This window comes from Dunckerocampus dactyliophorus, chromosome 21 (genome assembly GCF_027744805.1).
Source record: "Dunckerocampus dactyliophorus isolate RoL2022-P2 chromosome 21, RoL_Ddac_1.1, whole genome shotgun sequence".
Taxonomy (NCBI): domain Eukaryota; kingdom Metazoa; phylum Chordata; class Actinopteri; order Syngnathiformes; family Syngnathidae; genus Dunckerocampus; species Dunckerocampus dactyliophorus.
In genome coordinates this window covers 2201240-2224277 of record NC_072839.1, presented here as the reverse complement: position 1 = coordinate 2224277, position 23038 = coordinate 2201240, and the positions used below count along the sequence as shown (strand labels likewise).

The window sequence follows — 23038 nt, the reverse complement described above, 5'->3', positions numbered from 1 at the left end:
CCAATATAGTAGACATAATCACAGAAAATAAGACATAAGACTCGTGCTGGTGTGTTGCTGTAAATGTGTTCCGGTGCTTGGGGAGCTGAGTAGAGCTGACGTTTTAGCTTGGTGCAATAGTAGCCCGTGTAGCCAACACTGACACCCAGCGACCAGTGTAGAATACTACATATGTCTTTCAATGTGTTTTCTGAATGCCTTATACGCATTTCACTTCCTTTAGCCATTTTTATGCTTGAAAATGCTTGATTTAGGCAAAAAATGTTTGCTGAACATTTGCTGAAATATGCAGATACTAATATGACAGCCCATAGAATGTTGTAAAAATCTACAATTACCACCCATATCATGGTTACTGTTCACTGTCACTGCTTTGGGTATTTTTATCTTCTTTAATTGGGCATTTGCATCAGCTGTGAGGCTGCAGTGTTTGTTTTCCCTGGCAGTCACATTATGCTATGTTTTGTGTGAGTAATCAGTGTCAACAACACGCCGAGGAGCAGCTCTGCAACAGCAGAACATGACGTCAATCGGCACAAGCCTCCTTGTCGTCAGCCACGTTAACGCAACACAGGCTTTGGGATTGGCTGTCGCTTCTCACGAAGGACAGAACAAATCGATACAATGTGCAACACATACATCGGGGGTGTCCAAACTTTTTCCAGCGAGGGCCACATAGTGGAAAAATAAAGGGATGCGACTTTGCCACTTTGATATTTTGCATAAAAAAACATCAACAGCTTTGTTCATAGGTGAAAAAGCATATTAGCATTAAGTTCACTCTTTTCCCCATTTGTTCTGTTTACTCTACAAATATTCCAACTTTAATCTCCATAAATGATCTTTTGTAATATGAAGTTATTCCCATATTTTTATTTTATTCACATACCTTTTCCCAATCTAATAAAAATGCAATTTGTTTCTCATATTCCGACTTAATTTGTTTTATATTTCAACTCTGTGCTGCTAAATGCGACCTTATTTTTCCTCATTTATTCTCGTTAAATTTTGATTTTTGTTAAAAATTTTTGACTTTATTCTTGTAAAATTACTGCTGTTTTTTTCCCCCCCATTTCTGCTTTTTTTTGTATTTTCCAACTATTTCATCTTCTTGTAAATGTTTGTCTCGTCACATGACTGCTGCCAAAAGATTGACTTTCTTCTAAGATAACTTTTCACATTTGTTGTTTTGCTCGTTTGTCATGTTACAAAATTAAAAATACATATTTTCTCTTTAATATTTCAATTCTATGCTACTAAAATTACATTTTTCCTCACAACATTGCAAGTTTATTCTTGTAAAAAATGTGTTTTATTAGAATACAACTTTTTTCTCTTAATATTTTGCCTTTATGCTCAAAATGACTGCTGATTTTGTTTCAACCGTTTTTTTTTTTTTCATTTGAAAACTATTTCAACTTCTTGTAGGTTTTCTCGTAATATGAATTTATTCACAGAATATTTTGCCTTTCTTCTTGTAACAGAATTTTCCACAACTTACAACTTTTTTCTGAAAAAAAATGTAGTCTTTCAGTTTTATTCCACTAAAATATTTTTCCTCATATCACGTTACTCTTGTAAAATTATGACTCGTTAATTACTACTTTTTCCTCTAATTTGTTTTTACTTCTTATCTTGTAACATTACTGCTGATTTTTCCATTTTTGCTGTTGTGTTTTTACTCAAATTATATTGTTAGAATGTGCCACAAATGGCCCCCGGGACGCACTTTGGCCACCCCCGACATACAATACAAACATTCACGTGGAGGGCATTGCATTGCATACTCACCAGGGCGCAGTATGTCTCAGGTGGATCTCCACAGGTGATATTGGGCGGATCCAGCGTCACCTTCAGGTACTGGGTCATGTCCGCCGCCTCCGGTTGGCAGGCCATGTAGTCCCAAGTGAGGCCTTCATCTGAGTAGACCTGGGACTTGCACACGTCGTAGTGGCCCCACGCTGCAGGGTAGTGCTGCATGGCCGCTTGGCAAACACCCGTCCACAACGCCTGCAGCGTCAACGCCAAATAGAGATGCATGACTGCTCCTCTCTCAGCCCCTTCCCTGGGATCTGCAGCTCCTTAAAGACTTATGAACAAGGGCCGCCTCTTCTTCTTCCACTGACAGCAACTTATTCAACGGAAATAGGGAGACATGCCTTCCAGGTGCTGTGAAAGCTGCTTTAAAAAGGTGTCTTTTTTTAATACTAGTTCCGTCTCTCTCAGGTTAGGAGCTCATTGCGGAGAGGACAAGATGGAGGGAGGATGGTGGGAAGGGGGCGGAGGGGGGGGACAAGAGGGAGATAGCCCTTTGACGTGTTGATAAGACAAAGTGTGACAGGTTTCCTCAGCTTGTCTGGCTGTCAGTCATTGTGCTCGTCCTGTGCGGCAATCTGTGGACAAATAAACACAGAAGGGCGGATGAACAGAGCGATAGGACAGGGGGGTCCAAAGTGCAGCCTGGGGGTCATTTGTGGCCCGTGGCACATTCCACATACATAATTTAACAATTAAAAATACTACTGCAAAAATGAGTAATAATTTCACTAGAATAAAGTCAAAACATAAAGAGAACAAAAGTAATTTAACAAGAAAATGTAACTTCTACAAGAACTAATGTAATATTTTAGTAGCGTGACGTTGAAGTATTAAAGAAAAAAGATGTCAGAGTCAAACAATAAAAGTTGTACTTTTTGGAAAATTTGGCAATGAAAAAAGTTATGTTACAAGAATAAAGTCAAACTGTTACGGCAATAAAGTTATAATTACAAGAAGAAATAGAAAGAAGAAAATAGTTGGAAAAAAAGCTGCAAGATTACAACAATTAAGTCAAAATATTCATCGGAAAAAGTTTTATTCTAACGAGAAAAAAAGTCCATTTAATGAGAACAGAGTGGTAATATGGAGGATATTAAAAAAAGCTTTTTAAAAGTCAGTTGTCATTTTTGGGAAATTTGGCAATGAAAAAAAAGTTATGTTGTGAGAATAAAGTCAAAATATTACAAGAATAAAGTCAGAATTACAAGAGCAATACTTACAAGGAGGAAGTTGAAATGTAAAATTAAAAACAGCCAACATTATAGAAACTGTTGTAATTTGGCAAGAAAAGTTAAAATATTGAGAAAAAAAAAGTCATCTCTCATGACAAAAAAGATCTTATAAGAATAAACTCGGAATTTAAGGAAAAAAAATATTTTAAAAATATATTTTTTTTTGTTTTAATATATATATATATTAAAAAAAATATAAAAAAAAAACAAAAACAAATATATATTTATATATATATATTTTTTTTTTTACAAAAGTGATTTTCTGTCTAATTTCGTCAGAACGCAAACAGCAAGCAGGCGAACAACAATGAGGCGACGAGCAGAGTCGCAGCTCAACTCAACCCAGCCTGATTAACAATCAATCACCAACAGGTGCGTCTGCCAGCCCTGACCAGCAGACGCAGGGTTGCTGCACATGATCCCAAAACAGGAAACAAAAAAAAAACAAATTAAGAGCACCAAATGGGAAAGAATGCAAAAACAAAGGAAAACCTAAACCGAAGTCCAACCTGTGATGTTCATAAATACTTTCAGCGGTTGAAGTCACGGTTGAATAAAAGTGTTTTCAGCTTGGATTTTGGCAGCATAAAACTGAAACGCAGCCTCACCGTGTTTCGTCCCGACTCGGCGACCACTCCCTGAGCTTCTCAGAGCTGGAGATGGTTTATGTGGCTCTAACATGTCAGATGTACTTTGGAGCAAGACCACGAAAAGACTCGTACACAAGCAGAGCTGTTTTAAAGTCTGTTCTCCGAGCAACAGGAAGCCAGTGCAGAGACCTGAGTACTGGACTAATACGCCCATATTTCCTGGTTCTAGTCGGGACTCGAGCAGCAGCATTCTGGATGTACTGCAGCTGTTTTACTGCTGGTTTGCCCGGTGAGAAGGCCGTGACAGTAGTCTATCCTGCTGGAGACAAAGGCTTGGATTAGTCTCTCTAAATCTGGCTTAGCCAGCATTCAATTGATTTTGGCGATGTTTTTTAGGTGGTAAAAAGCTGATGTTATTGATTTAATGTGGTGGTTAAAATACTGATCTGAGTCCATAATTAGAGAAAAAAAATACAATAAGAAAGTTGAAATATATTGTAATATTGTATGATATTTTAAAAGATATGTGCATTTCTATGGTAATATTGTGAGAAACAAAACAAAATAAAGTTATAACTTTTGGAAAAATAGATAAAAGTCATGATAAATAGGAAAGTGCTGGGTGATATCGGTCAGGAGGCCGATATCGAGCATCTCTCTGAAACTGACTGCGTTCCTCCTGTTAAAGATGACACGCGTGATCTCCAATCACGAGGGCACCTGGCAGGCCTCGCGGTATTCCTGCCACAACAGACTAAGTACAACTCCTCTGCTCGGCTCTGAGTGCCTCCCACCGGGATGTGACGGAAGCGCTGGGATGAACTGGGGTCGTTATTAACTGGGGTGTGGAGTCAGGACGTCACCATAAATACGTGCGAGGTGCTGCGCATCAAAGATTGTACCTTTACAAAGATGATCATGCTCCTATTTGATTGACATTCATGCAAGTCGTGGAAGCACAAGACACATTTGTCTGGAGAGAATCAGGGTGGGAATAGCACCTGATGGTTTAGGAATTCTATCATCGTATGCAACGGATTGTTGACTTATCACAACTTGAGGCAAAATGAAGTGCAACTTTATCCTGTTGGCTGCATGCAAGAAGCTGTCTGCAATGGCTAGCATTACTCTGCTAAATATGGCAGTGTCACGGTAGCAGGAGTTCAAAATATGAAAAAAATAAAGAAATAAATTGTCCCATCCCTTTTAAAAATGTTTACATGTATTTATTTATCCATGCATAGTTCAGAAAATAAAAAAGATTCTCCCATCTTAAAAAATGCATCTATTTATTTATAAATAGGACACACATTCATTGGTCAAATGTAGTTTCCTAAATGTTCCATGACATACCTTGTGTGTGCGTCTCCCTCAGCCACAACCACAGCACTGTTGCTTCGGCTACGACCACGTGGAGGTTTTTCCCGCCTCCAAACAGCAGCCTGAGCGCTGGTGATTGATGGAGATGCGAGCCAACAGCTTGAGTGTCAGACGGCATAGCCCGGCTTAATCGTTCACACGCGTCAGCTAGCACAGCGATCAATCGGAATCCGTGCGCTTCTCGTCGCAGTCAGCTGTTACTAACAACACATCCATCCATCCAAAAGAAAAGTATATTTCACGGCAATATGCCGTTACGCTGCTGTACTACTGTTACCTCTGACGCGGCTATCTCGCTGTACTTCCAAGTGAAAGAGGCTTACCATTAGAAAGCGGGGGGGGGAAGTCAAGTTGTCGGATGCTTTAAAGGCAGGGGGAAGAGCTTAAAAGACCTCTTAAATGTAAAATGTAAGAAAACGTGCATGGGCGAGAAGTCAGCAGGTTAGGAAGCAGCCAATTATTCAGAGGAACTATTGGCACTGCGCTCCCTGTTCCCATTAGGAGACTAGCACGGTGTTTCCGTGTTCAGGGCCACACTAAAGAGCTGCCTGGAAAGGAGACTACACGTGTGGAATGTGTGTGTGTGTGTGTGTGTGTGTGTGTGTGTGTGTGTGTGTGTGTGTGTGTGTGTGACACCTAAAGAAAGGCAAAGAAAAGGTGAGTCATGTAACAACAAACGCTGGAAAGGTGCTTGAATAAATAAGCAACAAGCACAAACGTAGATTTGTACGTCGCTCCTCCGATATTTACTTTCATGGGAATGAGAATGAACGTGCGTTCACGGGCACATGCCGCAATAAGCTGGATTTGCAAAATGGTAGGTTAGTATAGAAAATAAATTAAGTCACAGAAACTTCACGTTACTCGAGTTGTAGCGTAGGCGTAGCCGAAACGTGTAAAAGGTAAAAAATACATTCAAAAAATCATAAATTCTGTCTTAATAAATAAAATTCAAGCGCAGGTTGAGCAAAACTGACTGGCCCGTCAGTCCCTGGGGGCGGGACTTAGAAGAACATGCTCTCCATTTGGAGTCACTGACTTGACTCCGATGCCCAAAAGTAGCGTGGTGGACGTGCTAATAGTTACAATTAAACAAATTAGTCACACCCAAGAATTTCAAAGCAATCTAGTCCAGGTCAGTAAGGACGGGCTCAGCACAAACTAAGCTGGAATTATTAAGGTAAGCAGCCATACCGGGGATGTATCACCACCTTTTTATTTTTAATTTCACGCATTTTATGCACTTTCAAGGGCGATTTCTGACACGGCGTCCATCCTGCCTCTTTTACTTTCATCTTCCCTGCCTCTTCCTGTTTCATATTCCCCACCAGTGCTTTGTTTAAAAAGAAAAAGAGAGCGAGAGAAAGAGAAACAAGAACACAGGAGAGGGAAGGGCAGAAAGACAGGAGGGCAGACAGTCAGATAGATAGGTAGATAAAAGATAGATAAGGATAGAAGCTTCCCTTCTGTATGCTGTGCTGACTAGATAAGTCATGCTGCCTGTAAATAAGCTGCCAATAAGAGCGCCGTCCTCATAAATGTAAAGTGTGGCCCTGCAAACATGACAGCCTCAAGCGGTAATGCATCCCACCTTTCCACTTCTTAAAATGTCGGCGACGACGAGTGGCCGGCTTATCAACTTTTAATCATGTCGGCCGGTGGCAAATGGGCGGACTGCTGACGGCTGTTTAAGTGCCGGAGAAGTCGGCCGAGTAGACGCAAAGGGAGGCGGGGCGGCAGCCCCGGCCAGCCGCCAGCCTTCTTTTGCAGTTGTGCTAACACATTTTCATCAAGTCTTCAACTGAATGCGCATCCTGAGAGAGTAGCAGTAGTTTTAGTCACTAATGTGTTCCAAAAGGGCCAACAAGAACTCAACCATACGAAAAACGAATATATTTTCCGCCTAAAAAACAATGCAAATCCAATTTCAAATTTGAATCTGACAAAAATCACCACCGTTTTGTGGTTGAATACAGCCTACTATTAAAATTAAAAATGCCTATTTTAGCAAATGTGACATATTTTGGCCAACATTAAATGAAGTAAGACGGCATTGAGAAGATGCATTCAAAGACGCTGTGATATGTCGTATTCTACACTGGTCACTAGGTGTCAGTAATGTTACACTGATGAGACAATCACCACAGAAGGTAAAAAAAAGAACAACAAACTCCCCCAATGCTAACATGTGTGAGTCTATATCATGTCTTATATGTCTTATTTTCTGATATTATGTCTACTATATTGGGTAAAAGGAGTGTAAGGGTGACTATAGGGGTGTTATTTCATGTTTAGAGGGCTCTAATAATGTTAAAAAACATATTTAGAAGGTTGTAAACAGATTTCCTCTGCTCCAACTACAAGAATATTCCATTCATAAATAATCCTAATCCTACTTTGCAGAAACTCACCTATCATGGTCGGCTCTGGAACCAATTCACCGCAAATGAAATGGATAAATGAGAATTGAACATGGCTTTTATCGTTATTGAAGATTAGCAAACACAGATGAGTGGCGGGAGGTAGAGGGGAGGGGCCAGAAGAGCCACGCGGGCAATGTTTCATGCTAGTCCAGGGGTGTCCAAACTGCGGCCCAGGGGTCATTTTTTATTGCCCCGCGACACATTGTAGAAATAAATCTGAACACAAAAAACAGCAAAAATAGGACAAATATAGCAAAACGGTGCAAAGAGGAAAAGCTGAAATGTTGATACGACCAGCTCAGAATAACATGCTGTATAACAACCGCATATCGTGCTTTTTCCACCTTTTTACAAAATTTTAAAATATCCAAAAAATATTTTTTGAACATATAAAAAAGACATAAAAATAATATAAAAATAATACAACAATAATGTATATAAATATGTATATAGGTGGCCGTCACATCCTTTGGTGGGAAACGTTTCTCCACCCGTTGCAAAGTTAACTTTAAAGAGTGCACGGTTAGAGATGTGCACTTGCTTACTTGAACTTTATTGTCAACTTCAGGAGCGGGTAGAATCATCACTACACACACTTTCTGTTTTGTGTCTCCCTGAAACCGTCCCCTCTGCAACCTGTGTTAGCTAGGAACCTTGACGTTACATTAGAATCCTATCGGCACCTTCGCACTTTGCTGCAAATTCTTTCGTGTTTCTGACCTTCTTTATCCATCTGGGGATGGATAAGAGTCATATAGCCTGAGAAGATGTAGATGTTGATACTTTTCCACTCATTTTGTTGTGCTTGATAGCAAAGCCACAACTCATCTGACTGAAAGCAATCAAAGAAACAAAACAAGACATGTGGCAAAACTGTCCAGCATCCAGTCAGGTTGCTGCGACGTCATTGAGTCATGCGTTACACTTCTTAAATTCTGTATTTTTGGGAGCATTTGATTGTGTTGAGTTGCAATGTCCAGTTCCAGGATGCAGCTCAGCAAGCAGGGCAGGTCTGAGCCGGCCTTTGAAGGCAATCAATGCGTGACTTCTGAGGATGCGCTTCACTTGCCCCCACCAGCTCCATCTGCCACAATACTCTATCAGTGTTTTTTCATCCCAAACACCACACTCGCCCTCCCCTGATCGTGCAACTCTGACACATGCAGCCTGTTTGTGCAGGAGCAGCACTTTTGACAGGGCGACTGCGGCCGTGCGGCCCCCGACTTTGAGTGGAGAGCCCTCAGGCGTCAGTTACTCCAGCGTGCGGGCACCCAATGAAAAGGGCGAAACAAGATCACGCTTCAGCCACCCTCCCTCCTCTCCTCGCCACCAAGCGTGGCTCTCTTTGCGACACAGGAACACCTAATGCATTATTAAAGGCACTTTTTTCCTAAAAGGCGGCATGCACGTTGCTCTAACCGCAGTGACATGCCTGGATACTCAAATATGTCCACTTTAGCTGGAAAGAAGATGCTCACTGAGGTCGCTTCTGCAGGAAATACTGCATGGAAAAGGCAGAAATGGACACAAATGCGCGTAAAGAGGCAGCTGCGGGATAAAATGAATAGAAAGGCAGATAGGTCATCTTCTTTATCTGCTTAAAAAAAAAAGTCTGTCACATATCCTGAAGTAGCATGCACCGCATGAATATCAATACAGTAATTAAAAACAAGGCCTTCACACTCTATTTCACACTAACATATCGTCCTGGTTTAGTGTTGACCTCCAAACTTACAGTATAGTACGTTTTTGGCCATTGGGGTATGATGTTTTATGACAGGGGTGTCCAAAGTGCGGCTCGGGGGCCGTTTGCAGCCCATAACTGTGTTTTTTTTAGCCTGTGGAAGATCCTAAAAATATAATTTAACAAAAAAAAAAAACAGTAAAAATTGAGAAATCAGCAATAATTTTGCAAGACCAAAGTCAAAATATTTAGAGAAAAAATTTGTAATCTAACAAGAAAAAGACAAAACTTTACCATTTAATATTATAAAGAAAAATAACCATCTTAGCAGCATGACATTAATTTTAATATTTAAAAAAAGACGATATTATGAGAAACAAACACAAAATAAATATAAAATATTTTTTAGAAATTTTAGGTCGTGGAAAAAGTGACCGTTTTACGAGAATAAAGTCAAAATATTATGGGAATAAAGTCATAATTCCAAGAAGAAAATGTACAAGAAGAAAGTTGAAATTAAAAAAAATGTAGAAATGAAAAAAAAACAGCTGCGATTTTACGAGAATAAAATCAAAATATGAAAAGAAAAAGGTCACGATTTTGTGAGAATAAACTGGTGACATCATGAGGGAAAATAATGTCATTTTAGTAGCACAGAATTTAAATATTAAAGAAAACGTGTTTGTTATTTTTTAGGTCTTAATATTCTGAAAAACCCACAAAACAAAATAAAGTTGTACTTTTCTGAAAATTTGGGTTTGTGAAAAAGTTGTAATATTATGAGAAAGAAAGACAAGAAAATGTATGAAAAGGTTGAAATATTTTAGGACGAAAAACAACAAAACTGGGAAAATAAGAGCGAAGACCGAAGTTGCTTCTAATAGTCGACAAAGCTGAGGTGCAGTTCTTTCCTGAAATATGGAGAAGTTGTTAGCGTATGGACAGAACATGTCCCAAAGTGACAAAGGCGCACCCTTTCATTTTTCACCACGTGGCCCTCGTTGGGAAATAATGTGGACACCCCTGGACTCGATGGAGGCTGACTTGTGCATCCAACACAACAAAGTCTTGTTACACCTCCATAACACCAGGACACAGGAGCACAGGAAGCCTCACGTGCATCACGCCCACCGTGGCTCGCTGAAAAGCACTGGAATGTAACTGGAAACGCACGTGTTAAAAAGTGCACCGGGGGAGGTCTAACTCTAATAGGCAGCTCATTTGATGACAAATTAATGTCAAAGCGGTTGGCCTGCAACAGGAGTCGAACGCAATTAGGCTTGATAGATGACAAAAACGACCTTGACTTCCGCAAGGGGGCGCCTCTAAAGCAACGTGCACGGTGAAGTGAACACTTAATAGAAAGGGAACGAATAAGAAAAGAAGACATTATGAAGCAGGACGAGGAAGATTAAGAAAAGTATGCAAGGAGAAACACACAAACACACACACACACACAAGGAAAAAAAGTTAAAGCAATCGGATGCACTTACGAGTGTGGAAGTCCAACTCACGCACATGTGCTCCGAGGTCCAACCCTCTCGCTCAACAAGTTCCGAGCAGCGGCAGAATGATCATGAATGGCGAATGAAGCGTTTTAAGACGCGCTCTTGCACGAGCCGGAATGTGATGAGTGCGCACGTCAGTCTCAGAGGACTCGCAGCGCGCACCATTGCTCTGTCTGGAGGATCAAGAGGATTGTCCCGCCACAGGGAAACTCATGACTGGTGCAGCGCCGTGCGTCATGCACACCGGAGCATTTCTGGACAGGAGCCCCGGCGCCAAAGTGTCCATCATAGTCCTCCAAGTGTCAGTGGGACACACATGGGTGGCACTGGAGAAACTTCCGATATTCCCAAATACGCCCTCCTTCCTCCTCGACTCGGGCAACGCGCTAGAAAGACTAGAATCCGTCCGGAATCGCTCCACTTGCAGACTACGTCCGTCGTGTGTGCGTCCCCGTGTGAGAGGCGCAGCTCCGATTGGGAGGATGCGATCGAAGAGACGCGCAGCTTTGCGCACCTATCTATGGGTGGTCTCCTCACTCTACTACCACCCCTTGTTCACCTCGCGATCCATCCCTCCCCACCCAGGCGTGCATCCACCCACACGCACACACAGAATCCCCTTTTGGGACCCGGCGTGCAATAAAAGAAGAAGCGCAAGTCACATGATTTCCTCCAAGAATGAATGCATTTAAATTTGACAATTAAAAGGAATATACTCGCAAACACGCTAACGTGTGTTAATTAACCATCTCGAAATGACTAAAAACGCGTTTAATGGCATTTATTTTAAACGTACTTAGATGATAAATCAATAAAACCACAGAAATCGTGCATTATAATTTTGCAAAAATATGTTTTGGTCTTTCACTTACTTTATGCAGCTGCTGCCAAAAATTGTTGCTTAAATTTTATTTAATTTATTTTCCATTTAATGTAACGGTGCATGTGCAGTGCCAGGGGTCTTCACGGTCCCTGATCTTGCAAACAATACAACAAAAACCGTTAAAAAAAATGTGTTTTCATGTGCAGATTTTTTGTGTTTTCTTTGTTTTGCTGCACCCCTGCATAGAACATGCTTGAAAAGTTGATCAACACCCACCAAATATATGAATAAATGGGCGGGGGGGGGGCGAGCTCTAAGCCTCTCACCTTGGTATCAGAGCCCCGGAGAGAGCCGGCCATGTCGCCTGTTGCAGCCTCCTAAATCCACTTTAAGACGGGACATCTCAGCCCGGTGTCACCTACGGGGAGGCGGCCACACGGGACAAAAACAAAATATAGCTCAGGGTCCCCCACGCTGTGCAATTGCTTAAAAGTTTGCAAAAACGCAGAGCCTGATAGATGCCAACGGTCCCAGTGTGTGAGGAGGGGGAGAAAGAGCACGAGAAGGAGAAGGGAAGGGGAGAGAGAGAGCAGAGTGGCTGCACAGACATTGTGAGCCTTTGACAGCTCAAGTTGATTTCTTTGCAGACGGCAGCTGCTGGGAGCCCCCACCTTGAACCGCACTTGTTTTATTCATCAAAGATGTCTCAGCATCGGCGTGTCACGCGTTTGGATAAAACAAGGAATATGTGACGGCCCCCCCACCCCATACTATATGCTAAGCCAAATCAAACAGAGCATCTGAAGGAGCAAGGGCGTGCGTGGAACGGTTTGAAGAAGGCACACAAAGTCTGTCAAATGTGGGGAAATCATGTGGAAAAATAAGAGATAAAAAAGGGGAGTGGAGTTATTGTTCAACTTTTTACTTGATATAGTTAGAGACACCTGTTTTATACCCGAATATAAGACGCCTGGATCGGGCCGATACCCAGGAAAGACTGGGCCAATACCACCCATGCAGATACTGGTAAAGACGCTTTACATTTTTCAGGTTTTTTGGTGATTTTTGCTGATCACGATTTGCATCAACGCATTTTGCTTATGAATTTGTATTCAAAGAAAAGAAAAATAAAGAATTCAGCTTGCAAAATTTAAACCGAAAATGTTGTTACATCATTTGTATAAACTTACATAAAGACTAAGCACTATTATGGTAGTGTTAGCATGCTAACAGCCAGCATGTTATCATTACTAGCATGCTAAAATTAGCATATTCAATTTTTATTGCTATTTTCAAAAGTATAAACTTAGATAAACATAGATAGTGGTTTCATGTTAGGTGTTAGCATGTTAACAATTTGCATGTTAGCATTGTTAGTATGCTAATATTAGCATGTTAGCCATTTTTTTCAGGTATTATCTTATATTGACACTTAGCGCTATCATGCTAGGTGTTAACATGTTAACTGTTAGCATGCTAGCTGCAGCACCTGAGCCCGGTGTCAGCTCGTCAGAGTTTGGCCACCAGATTCGAAGGCGAACGCAGCATTGCAGTTCGGCGTCAGCATCACCAGCATTCACCCGCAATTAAAAGTCGAAATTAACTGTCATAAAAGTCAGCACAACACAACAATGGGGGTCCGAGCAAGCAAATCACGGAAGAAATGTGCCATCAAAAGGCCTCGAAGGTAAACTGACGCCAGATGTTCACGTTTCTGCCTTTTTGTGCAGCTTCAGTGTGTAAAACACGCGTATCCAGAGGAGAATAGTCGGCAAAACGTGGCAGCAATTAATCCCCGCCACGGATGGCAGCTGTAAAGCACACAAGCATGATCGCGGTGAGTTCATCATTGTTGGACTTGTCAAGGGTGGGAACTATGGAGACGGCTCTCCACGCAGCCATCCCTCTCTCTCGCTCGCTCGCTCGCCGTCTCGTAGCCCAAGGGCAGCTTGCCTGTCATGAACCTCTTTTTTTCTAATTCACTCTGTGACAAGAGAGAGGCGCACGGCGGCAAACTAACAAAGAGCCCATTTAAGTGCTGCCTAAAATACCAGGCTGATATGCAAACTCACAGGACCATTTCTTTGTTGTTGTGGTCATTCCACAGACTCTGCAGGCGTGTTCTTCATATTTGAATTCATTAAACTTGCTAATATCAGCGTACGGAAAAGCTATGAAATCAATGTTGGCGTCATAAGGCAGGGGTTCTCACCTGGCTTGGCTGCGGGACCCACCATCACCCCTTTAATGACAAGCACTGCAAAGCTGTAAAAAAACAAATAATACAACACATTACAATTACAGTACAACTTACACCAGGTTAAAAAAACACACACGCAACGCATTTCAGCAAATGTGCTAGCGCCATGCTAATTTACATGGAACATCCCAGGAACGTGTAAGGACTTAAAAATAAAAATAATCCTAAAAAAGGAAAATTAAGGTATATATATGTAAGGAATTAAAAATAAAAAATAATCATAACAAAGGAAAATTAAGATATATATGTAAGGAATTAAAAATAAAAATAATCATAAAAAAGGAAAATTAAGGTATATGTAAGGAATTAAAAATAAAAATAATCATAAAAAAGGAAAATTACAATACAAATTTTTAAATTTTAAATTAAAATTAAAATGAATGTAAAAAAAATACTAATACATATTAATAATTATCTGTGATGATATTTACTTTAATTGCTATTATAATATTATTTTAAAAATGAAAATGAAATGAAATGAAATCACATTAAGATGACAGGTAGTGGGCCATTTTGGGGGATTTGGGCCATTTGTAGTTTGTCTTTGTTTTCTGTGTTCTGTACTAATGTTGGCCATATTAAATGTTGTCTATGGAATATTTTGGGCAGATAAAAAAATGAATGTTGTGGCAAGTGTGCATACAAATAAAAATCACATACAGCCGGACAATGCGTCTTTTTTTTTTTTTTCTTGAGAGAAGCGCTGTGGTCCCTCTGCAGACATCACACCTCCACCCCTGTGTTGTAAAGAACCCCCGTTCTCCCCCACCTCTCGGCATATCACATGAGAGTTATGAGAAAACTGACGGCCCAAGCAGTCCCAGCGTGTCCCTGTCCGGCCGACGCCACAGTTTCCTGTTTGTCCTGGTGTGACCGGCTGTCCTGTTCGGGTTTTGGTTTTGATTGAGGGAAGCTTTCAGGTGCAAATATAAAAAAACAAAAAATACACTTAAAAAAACATGTTTGTAAATGACTACATTGAATTTTATGTGAATGCATATCAACTTTGGAAATACGGGCCATTATCTTATGTCAGAAATAATATCCAGCTCCAAATCCTTCAGTTTTCGCATGTGAAACCCAGCCCACTTTGTTCGGCGGTCCTTGAACGCACCACCGTGCGTGTGCTGACTTTGTCCCAGGCTGCACAGATAGACTACTATACTGGTTTTCTTTCACCTCACGTTTGGTCTGAAACGCCGATGCTGTGTGCTAATGTGCCTACTAGTTCATTCATGCTAGCGCGCCGCCGTACCCCACACACATCAAACAGCCAAACAGCGATGCCATAATCTCTCTGAAAACCGAACTCCAGGCTCGTCCAACCCGGTAACCCCACCAGGCACTTGGCGAAAGCCACTACCCATTTCACGGACGTGACCAATCTCCGCGCTTATCAGCCTCAGCTCCAATCTGCTGCAAGCGGACCTCCACCGCTTATCCAATCCTGCCTGGTGCTTCTAAGCCGGTGCACCGACTCCCCTAAATTGAAATATCATATTAACTTCTAAAACAATACCTGAAAAGAATTACATGGAGGCATAATCCAAAAAGTGCGTGATTGAAAGAGGATTAGAGGGCAGGAGGGCAGGAGGGGAGGGGGTGGCTCACACCGTTTGGGAGATTGTACGAGGACTGATTGTGAATTCCGTAGCGGTCTGTGGTGCACAGGGTGCATCCGTCCATGGCTTGTCTCAGCGCTTTAAAGCAGGTGCCTCGTAGAAGGCATCACCTATCTTGGCTGAGAAGTGCAGCTCAGGGCCAAAATGATTGCTGTCCGGTAAAAATAAACCACAGAACGAAGGACCATGCAGTGGACACGGTCAGTTCCGGCAGCTAATGGTAACGATGACAAATTGTCTCCTCCGCTTAGCCCCCCACCCTCCAGAGAAATGAAGCCCACCTCTTCGGAGGTTGCTCCGCCAAATTAGCTTTTGTCAATACCGCCGTCTTCATTTGTGAGCTCAGGATGTGCTGACAGAAATATCGCTTACTGTAATCGACGGCGGGAATTGAATCCCATTGGCTTGTGTGCGCGGTGTCATTAGCATACCAGGATGAATGAGGGGCCGTGATTAGACACCGCGCCGCCAGTCAGGTTTCAGCGGGGGATCGAGAAACAAGCTGCCGGAAAAAAACACGTTCAATAATTTCTCTGCGGTTTAGAACGGATGGAAGTGGGAATCCCTTCGTTGCAGAGTCACACCGACTAATTCAACAAATCAGATACTAACAATAAATACAATCAAATAAAGTACAAAATGTATTGTGTATTTATTTATGTGACGCATATCCCTGTGAGATGAAAACCATGTACGTTATTAAACAACTGTTATTTTTTGGTAATATATCCAATAAAAATACACAACTGCCTGTTTTTAGCCATACAGCGTACATAACACCTGAAACGCTGACCTCTATATTTCATTCAGGTGTTGATATTATGGCGCGGACATGATCGCAGCTTGTTTCTGTAGCTTTAATGCTAACGAGCTGTGGTTTTCCCACTCCTACGTCGGACGGAGCGCGCGGCTCCAAGAAGCGATATTGTGCACAACATCCACTTTTTATGTATCGACTGTCACACTGCGCTTCTCCAAAAAGTAATGGAAGTCATGTAACGCATAGAAAACAACGCAGCCGCAAGGAGTGGATCAGGAAGACACAAACGTTAGCAACGCTAGCTTAGCCAGGAGCAACATCGCTAACATTACATCCACATTTTAACAGGCTATCATGCTATCAGTTGTCTCATGAGACATGAGCTCCCACATGCATAGCTGACAAACAGATGGCAGAGTCCCTGGTTTTATTTTAAGACGTGTAGTGAAGCCCTTTTTCTTTTTTTAAGTGACTAGGGGCGGTATGATGTTTTGGCGTGGGCACAAGAACTTCAAAATTGACCGCTTGAGCGCCTTTTTTAAATTTTTCTCACCTTCGGTGGTGATAAACAAGCTCTACGGCAGCGGTCCACAAATGGCCAATTTTCATTTAGCCTAATGAGAGAAGTGCTCATCCAATCAGCACTTCCTCCACGAAGCGGGAGGCAACAGGGAGGCGTACGCATCACAAATAGAAGACGACTCGCATGTAAACAAATATTGCTAACAACTCTAAAAAAAAAACCCAAAACAAGACAGTGAAAATTGGACTTTTAACAGGGACTGGGCTAAAAAAAATGTATTTAATTGCAGTGGTTGACTTTGCCAAGAAAAATTCGGGCTCTTGGACAAATGTAATTGAGTAATAAATGACATTAAAAAGTGAAAAATTGATGTAATATATATTACGGTTCTAAAATCCTAAAAGGTGTATTTTGCCTAATAGGGGACCTTTGAAAAGTCCAAATTGGCCTAAAGTGGAGATGCAAGACTCATCAGCGGCATAATTGTTGTTTCACATGACGTTTTCTCAATATGAGAAACCTTGAAAACAATCTGCATGTCGCAGATGGCAGTCAACTCAGACGCGCCGCACACTTCCCATCTTTCTACAGGCTGACAATTCAAGGACAAACCCACTTCTTAGCTGTCAGCACTGAAATACCTGACCTCACCTCGCGTCTTGACTGAAAAATACAACATTTTACAGAAACGACGAAGACTTTTCAACAAGTTTTGTATCCCTTTCCTGCTTGTGATAATTTTAACTAAACCGAGAGCAACAAAAATGAGAGTAAGCAAGTAAGATTCCATCCTTTGGAACTTTGCAACGACAGGAACATCGTGGAAGCTTTCAGCTCACATCATTTTTAATGATAGTAAATTACAGGACCGCTAGCTGTTTGCGTTTGCTTCATATTGCTTGGTCCGGCGAGGGGAGGGGTGTCCAAAGTGCGGCCCAGGGGTCATTTGTGGCCCACGGCTGTTTTTTTTATCGGTCGGCACCACACTCTAAAAATATTATTTAAAAAAAAAATGTAACCAAAAAAAAAAAAAAATACCACAAAAATTGAAAAATTGGTTGTAATTTTGCAAGACTAAAGTCAAAATGTTAAGACAAAAAAGTTGTAATCTAACGAGGAAAAAAAAGATTTTACGGGAATAAGGTTGTAATAATTAACGTCATTTTTATAGCAAGTTTAAATATTAAAGATGTTTTTTTACGTGGTAATATTATGAAAAACCAAAAAACGTTTGTTTTGGAAAATTAGGAAAAATCTGAAAAGTTATGTTACACAAATCAAGTCAAATTATGGGAATAAAGTCATAATTAAGAATGCATTTTAAAAAGCTGCAAAATTTTATACAGCAAAACTGAAAAAAACTGCTGTAATTTGATGAGAATAAACAAAAAAAATATTCAGAAAAAAGTCCTAATGAGAAAAAAGTCGCAATTTTCCAAGAATAAGCTCCTAATAAGTGGAAAATTATGTAAGTTTAGTAGTATTAAGTTGAAAAATGAAATAAAACGCTATTTAAAAAAAAAAAAGTCATAATATCATGAGCAGCAACCAAAAGTCAGTTTTGGAAAATTATGTGGAAGAAAAAGTTGTATGAATAAAGTAATAATATTACACGAAGAAAATTTACTAAAATATTTGGAGAATTTTTTAAAAATGCATTTAAAAAAAGTTGTAACATTACGACAATAGAATCTAAATATTTAGAAAAACGCCATATTCTGGTGAGGAAAAAATGTCACAATTTTAGGAGAATAAATAGGAGGAAAAAGAAAGTCACTTTAGTAGCACAGAGAGGAAATATGAAAGAACGCTATTTTTTAAAAGATCATTTTATGGCAATTCAAGTCAAAATATTACAAGAAGAAAATGTACAAAATGACTTGAGAAGTTGAAATATTTGGAAAATAAAAAGCAAAAATGAGTGGAGTGAAGTTCATACTAATATGCTTTTTCGTCTCCCGTACGTCAAAGCTGAGATCCAGATGTGTTTTTATCAAAAATACGAATGGGTGGAGAGAGTTTGGACACTCCTGTTCTCGGGCACAACCGATTACTGGATTAATCCAAAGGCCCATCTTCAGATGGATCAACACAATAACAACGGCTCGTTGCAGACCCAGACAGGATATTATAGACATGGCTTTGGTTCGGATTCTGACGTTTGACGAGTCAAACTGCACTGTTAGCAGCCACTACGGGCTACTTTAAGGAGTAAATCACCATCCAAATTACAGTCAAACACTTTATTTCCGACACATTCATGAAACGTTTTTACAGGATTTGTGTGCAATGCACTGAGATGTCACCAAATAAAATGTGCCACTTGCAAAATATTGCCATCCATGAATGAGCGCTGAAACATTGAGAACTACAATCTTAATAATGCTCCTTTCGGGGCGAGTTCGAGGACAGTAAACTACGACAGCGTCTCAGCGGTCCAGTCGGGGATAGAGAAAGTCTTAGACTGTGTTTTCTGCTGTCCGACGGTGTACTCCAGATGAATGCATATATGTCTGTCACTTTCCTCCGAGGGGTACATGTTGACCTCACCGCTCACCAGGGTGTCTTGCATCACGTCCACGGGCTCATCCAGGTACAGAACCGCTTGCTTCCAGTGGGTTTCGGGCTTGAACGGGGACGTGGACAGAACGAGCGCTTGCGGTTTGTCCGGGCAGGGGAAGGAGACCGTGAAGTAGACGCAGAAAGCGTTCACTGCCGCAGAGCCGAAAGACTCGCACCTGAAGTGACCCTTGACCGACCGCATCTGCTCCACCGTGGCCGTGTACAGGTCCAGCTCGGCGAAGCGGGCAGGGTGGGAGAGCACGTCCTCGGCGGTGACCGGGCTGACAGAAATGTCCGAGTTCTTGATGCATTTTCTGGCAAAGTCACTCATACAGGACATGTCCACGCCGTACTTGTCCTTGAGCGTGTACCAGAAGTATAAGCGGTCCTCCACCACTGGCTCGCTGATGGGTGTGATGAAGAGTTCGGCTTTGTTGGGCAGAATAACCCCGCCGGGATTTTTCAACCACTTGTCGCGAGCGTACAGGACCGAGTTGAGCATTGACTCGTGCAGGAGAGCATAACCCATCCACTCGCTCACAATCACATCCACCATTTCCGGTAACTCCACAGTCTCGACAGTGCCTCTTATGACTTGGATTGTGTCGTCCATGCTGTTGTGTTTGATAATTTTCACAGCTTGTTCGGCGATGGAACACGCTTCGACTGCGTACACCTTTTTGGCGCCGGCTTGTACACAGAACATGCTCAGAACGCCGGTTCCTGCCCCCACGTCCAGTACAACCTTACCTCGAATTGACTCGCTATTCGTCAAAATGGCTAGTCTGTACGTGTTGGTTCGTACATGGTCCGCTATCATTTCTTCATGAATTGTCACATCTGAATAGCTATCAAAATAAAGGTTGTCCTGTCGGGTTTTATCGCATTTTCGTTTCTTCGCCGTTTGCGACATCTTTCTACAGTCTTCGAGATACTTCCGCATTGACGGACGACGGGGTTTGTAGTTTTCTTATGTTGGTGATGCTTTGGGCGAAGCGCAAAAAGCCTACAATTCCCATGGACATGCAAAGATGACGTTAGGTCACATGATGCATCACAGACCGGAAAAGGTTTATGAAGTCAAAAGTACTGTATAACGTGATTTTTTTAGCGTACCGAAGCAAATCAGAGTAGAAGGTTTTCACCAAGAGGAAGTTGCTGCAGACCAGCGGCGTCAAACTCGAACTTACAATAAAAGAAGACAAGCTGCCAAGCTCCAATTTGAAGATACAACTATTATATAAAGCATTTCAAAGTGGATTTAATAACAACAATTTGTCAGAATTGACCGAACAAATACATTTAACAAGAACAATTAAGTGTCTTGTGGATGTAAAAAAATATTGATAAACATATTTTTGTACTTAATATTTAAATGATTTTTTGTAATGTATTTTTTTTATTAAAAATAAGATACAATAAAAATAATATTTAAAAAGTACATACATAAAATATATAATATGCTTTTAAAAATAGTCACATCAAATGTTTGCATTGTATATTTACACACAGGTATTGATGACACACAATGTCCAGTCATCCCCTGCCACACCGTGGTTTGAATTCATGTTTTTTTCAATATAAATTCAATCAATCAATTATTGTTTTGTGGTTGATTACAGCTGCTTATTAGTTCAAAGTCATATTTAAGCAAACATTTTAATCAAATTTGATGTATTCTTGGCATAAATTAAGCATTTTCATCACGGCTAAATGAATGAAAATACAAATATATGGCATTCAGAAGACGCATACAAAGATGTGAGATGTAGTATTCTACACCGGTCACTAGGTGCCAGTAATGTTACATCAATGTTACATCAAGAGCCACCAGAAACGATTATCCGGAAAAAAACAAGGAACTCTCCCAATGCTGACACGTAGGTCTATGCTATGTCTGCTGCCTTATTTTGTTATTTTGTCTACGATAGCGGGTAACAGGAGTGTAATGGACGCCACACATGGGAGGCGACAAACGACCGCGATTGGCGAAATTCATCAGAAAATAAATGTTTGTCTTTTCATTCATTGTTTAAATTCTGTAGCAAATGAATTTTAGCCTAACCACGAGGCCACCGTGCGGCATGTAGACATCCACGCCGTCCACATCTTTTAACAAGCTACAACACGCTACTTCTGAGATTTCCCCAAAGTTTTGGCAGGCAGATCTCTCCCCCTGACGGCCCTGTGGGACTTCACTCCGCTCCGCTTCAGACATGTTTGCCAAGAGTGGGTAAACTGGACAAACAAGCAGGCGCTGTATCCTGTGTTATAATGATGGAAACACATGAAAGAAGAAGCAGTGGTCTGAGGAGCAAAACAAGGAAAATTGTTGTAGGATGCTTGTTTTTTGTTTTTTTTTTAAACACACACATGCAATGGATAGCATGAGTCTGGTCAAAAATAGAAATAATAGCTGGGAAATGACTTTGCATGAATGCCAATGGCAGCCATGATGAGAAGGTCAGCATTATCTCCAAACAAACACTCTTTGGAATCTAAGCTTCAATTTACCTTTCTATTCATGTCGACTCAAACGTGACACATCCCACCATCATCATCATCTGAAGACTGAACGAGATAAATCCCTCACTGATGTACGGCCAGGAGCTAAATTGGACAATGTGCAAAGCAGGGATGGATAGATGACCGGACTGGGAAACGCAGACACATTGTGATGGTATGTACTTGGCAGGAAGCTCGGAGGCATCGCTGCTGGACACCACACACAGAGACAACAAGCCGTCGGCCATGTTGTCCTCGCCTCCTCTCGAGCGTCAGGTGGAATGGCTGCCAAAACCCAAACACTGCCGAGCATCCAGCTCCCGCTGTGCTGGCCGGCCCTGTTTACCTTCATCTTTGCACAAAGTGTGTGTATTCATGCACAGACGCGCGGAAATGAGCCGTCTCATACGCCCAAATATTAGAAACCAAGGTTACAGTGTGTGGATTTTTTATGTTTTTTGCCCACATCAAACGTTGTACAATGTGGAAAACTCATCTGACGTACACTACACAGAAATCCTTCAGTTATCACAGTTAATTGACGCAGACTGTGGGAAGTGAATTCATTCCTAAACAGAATCTCGTCGCACTGGAAGAACTACTCTACTTAACGTACGTAAAGCAGCGCAGACACAGCTTCAACTTGTTGGCTCGACTTCCAGGTAGCAGCTTTAGAACAGAAAAAGAAACAAATGCAAACCTAGCATGCATAAGTGCACCCTCCAGTTGCTTTTGGTGCTAAATTTGAACGTGTGTCGCTACAGTAATCTCTCGGTTATTGCGTTTAATTGGTTCCAGAATTCCAGAGATATGTCAATTTACGTGAATACATTTAATATTTTCATAATTAGAGCATAGAAAACCTGTTTATGACCTTCTAAATTTGGTTTTTAACATGATTAGAGCCCTCTAGACATGAAATAACACCCCTATAGTCACCTTTGCACTCCCATGACCCAATATAGTAGACATAAGAGAAAATAAGACATAAACAAACACATGTTAGCATGTCGAGAGTTCCTTGTTTTTTTCTGGACAGGGTAACAAGACTGACACCTGCTGACCAGTGTAGAATACTACAGCTCACATTTTTGAATGCGTTTTCTGAATGCCTTGTATTAATATTTTTGTTCATTTTTATGCTTAACAATGCAAATAAAAATGCCTAACTATGGGCTGCATTCAACCACAATACTAATAATTAATAATAATAATAATAATAATAATAATAAATAAAATAAATAAATAATAAATAAATAAATAAATAAATAAATAAATAATAAATAATAATAATAAAATAATAATTTATACATTTATTTTGAAAAATGGTAAACCCGCTCATGAGCAG

General features: G+C 41.0%; 2 protein-coding genes across 13 annotated transcripts in view; both read right to left on the bottom strand.

Annotated features, from left to right (window-relative positions):
- ntng1a (netrin g1a) overlaps nucleotides 1-21844 on the bottom strand; it is a 130713-nt gene extending 108869 nt beyond the window's left edge. For 8 of the 12 annotated variants that reach the window (XM_054765188.1, XM_054765175.1, XM_054765182.1 and 5 more), the window contains exons 1-2: nucleotides 10621-11180; nucleotides 1792-2393 (exon numbers count right to left, since the gene is read on the bottom strand). In XM_054765188.1, coding sequence (XP_054621163.1) covers nucleotides 1792-2040 — 249 coding nt within the window. In that variant the 5' untranslated portion in view covers nucleotides 2041-2393; nucleotides 10621-11180. Of the gene's footprint in view, nucleotides 1-1791; nucleotides 2394-4993; nucleotides 5566-10620; nucleotides 11181-11784; nucleotides 12011-13670; nucleotides 13724-21699 lie in introns of those variants that run through there. The other 4 variants (XM_054765178.1, XM_054765179.1, XM_054765177.1 and 1 more) reach the window with 4 other exon arrangements.
- On the bottom strand, nucleotides 18536-20120 carry prmt6 (protein arginine methyltransferase 6). The gene has a single exon (XM_054765189.1). It carries the CDS (start codon nucleotides 20096-20098, stop codon nucleotides 19040-19042), a length of 1059 nt encoding a protein of 352 aa, XP_054621164.1. The 5' UTR covers nucleotides 20099-20120; the 3' UTR covers nucleotides 18536-19039.
- Nucleotides 21845-23038: the final 1194 nt, after the last annotated feature.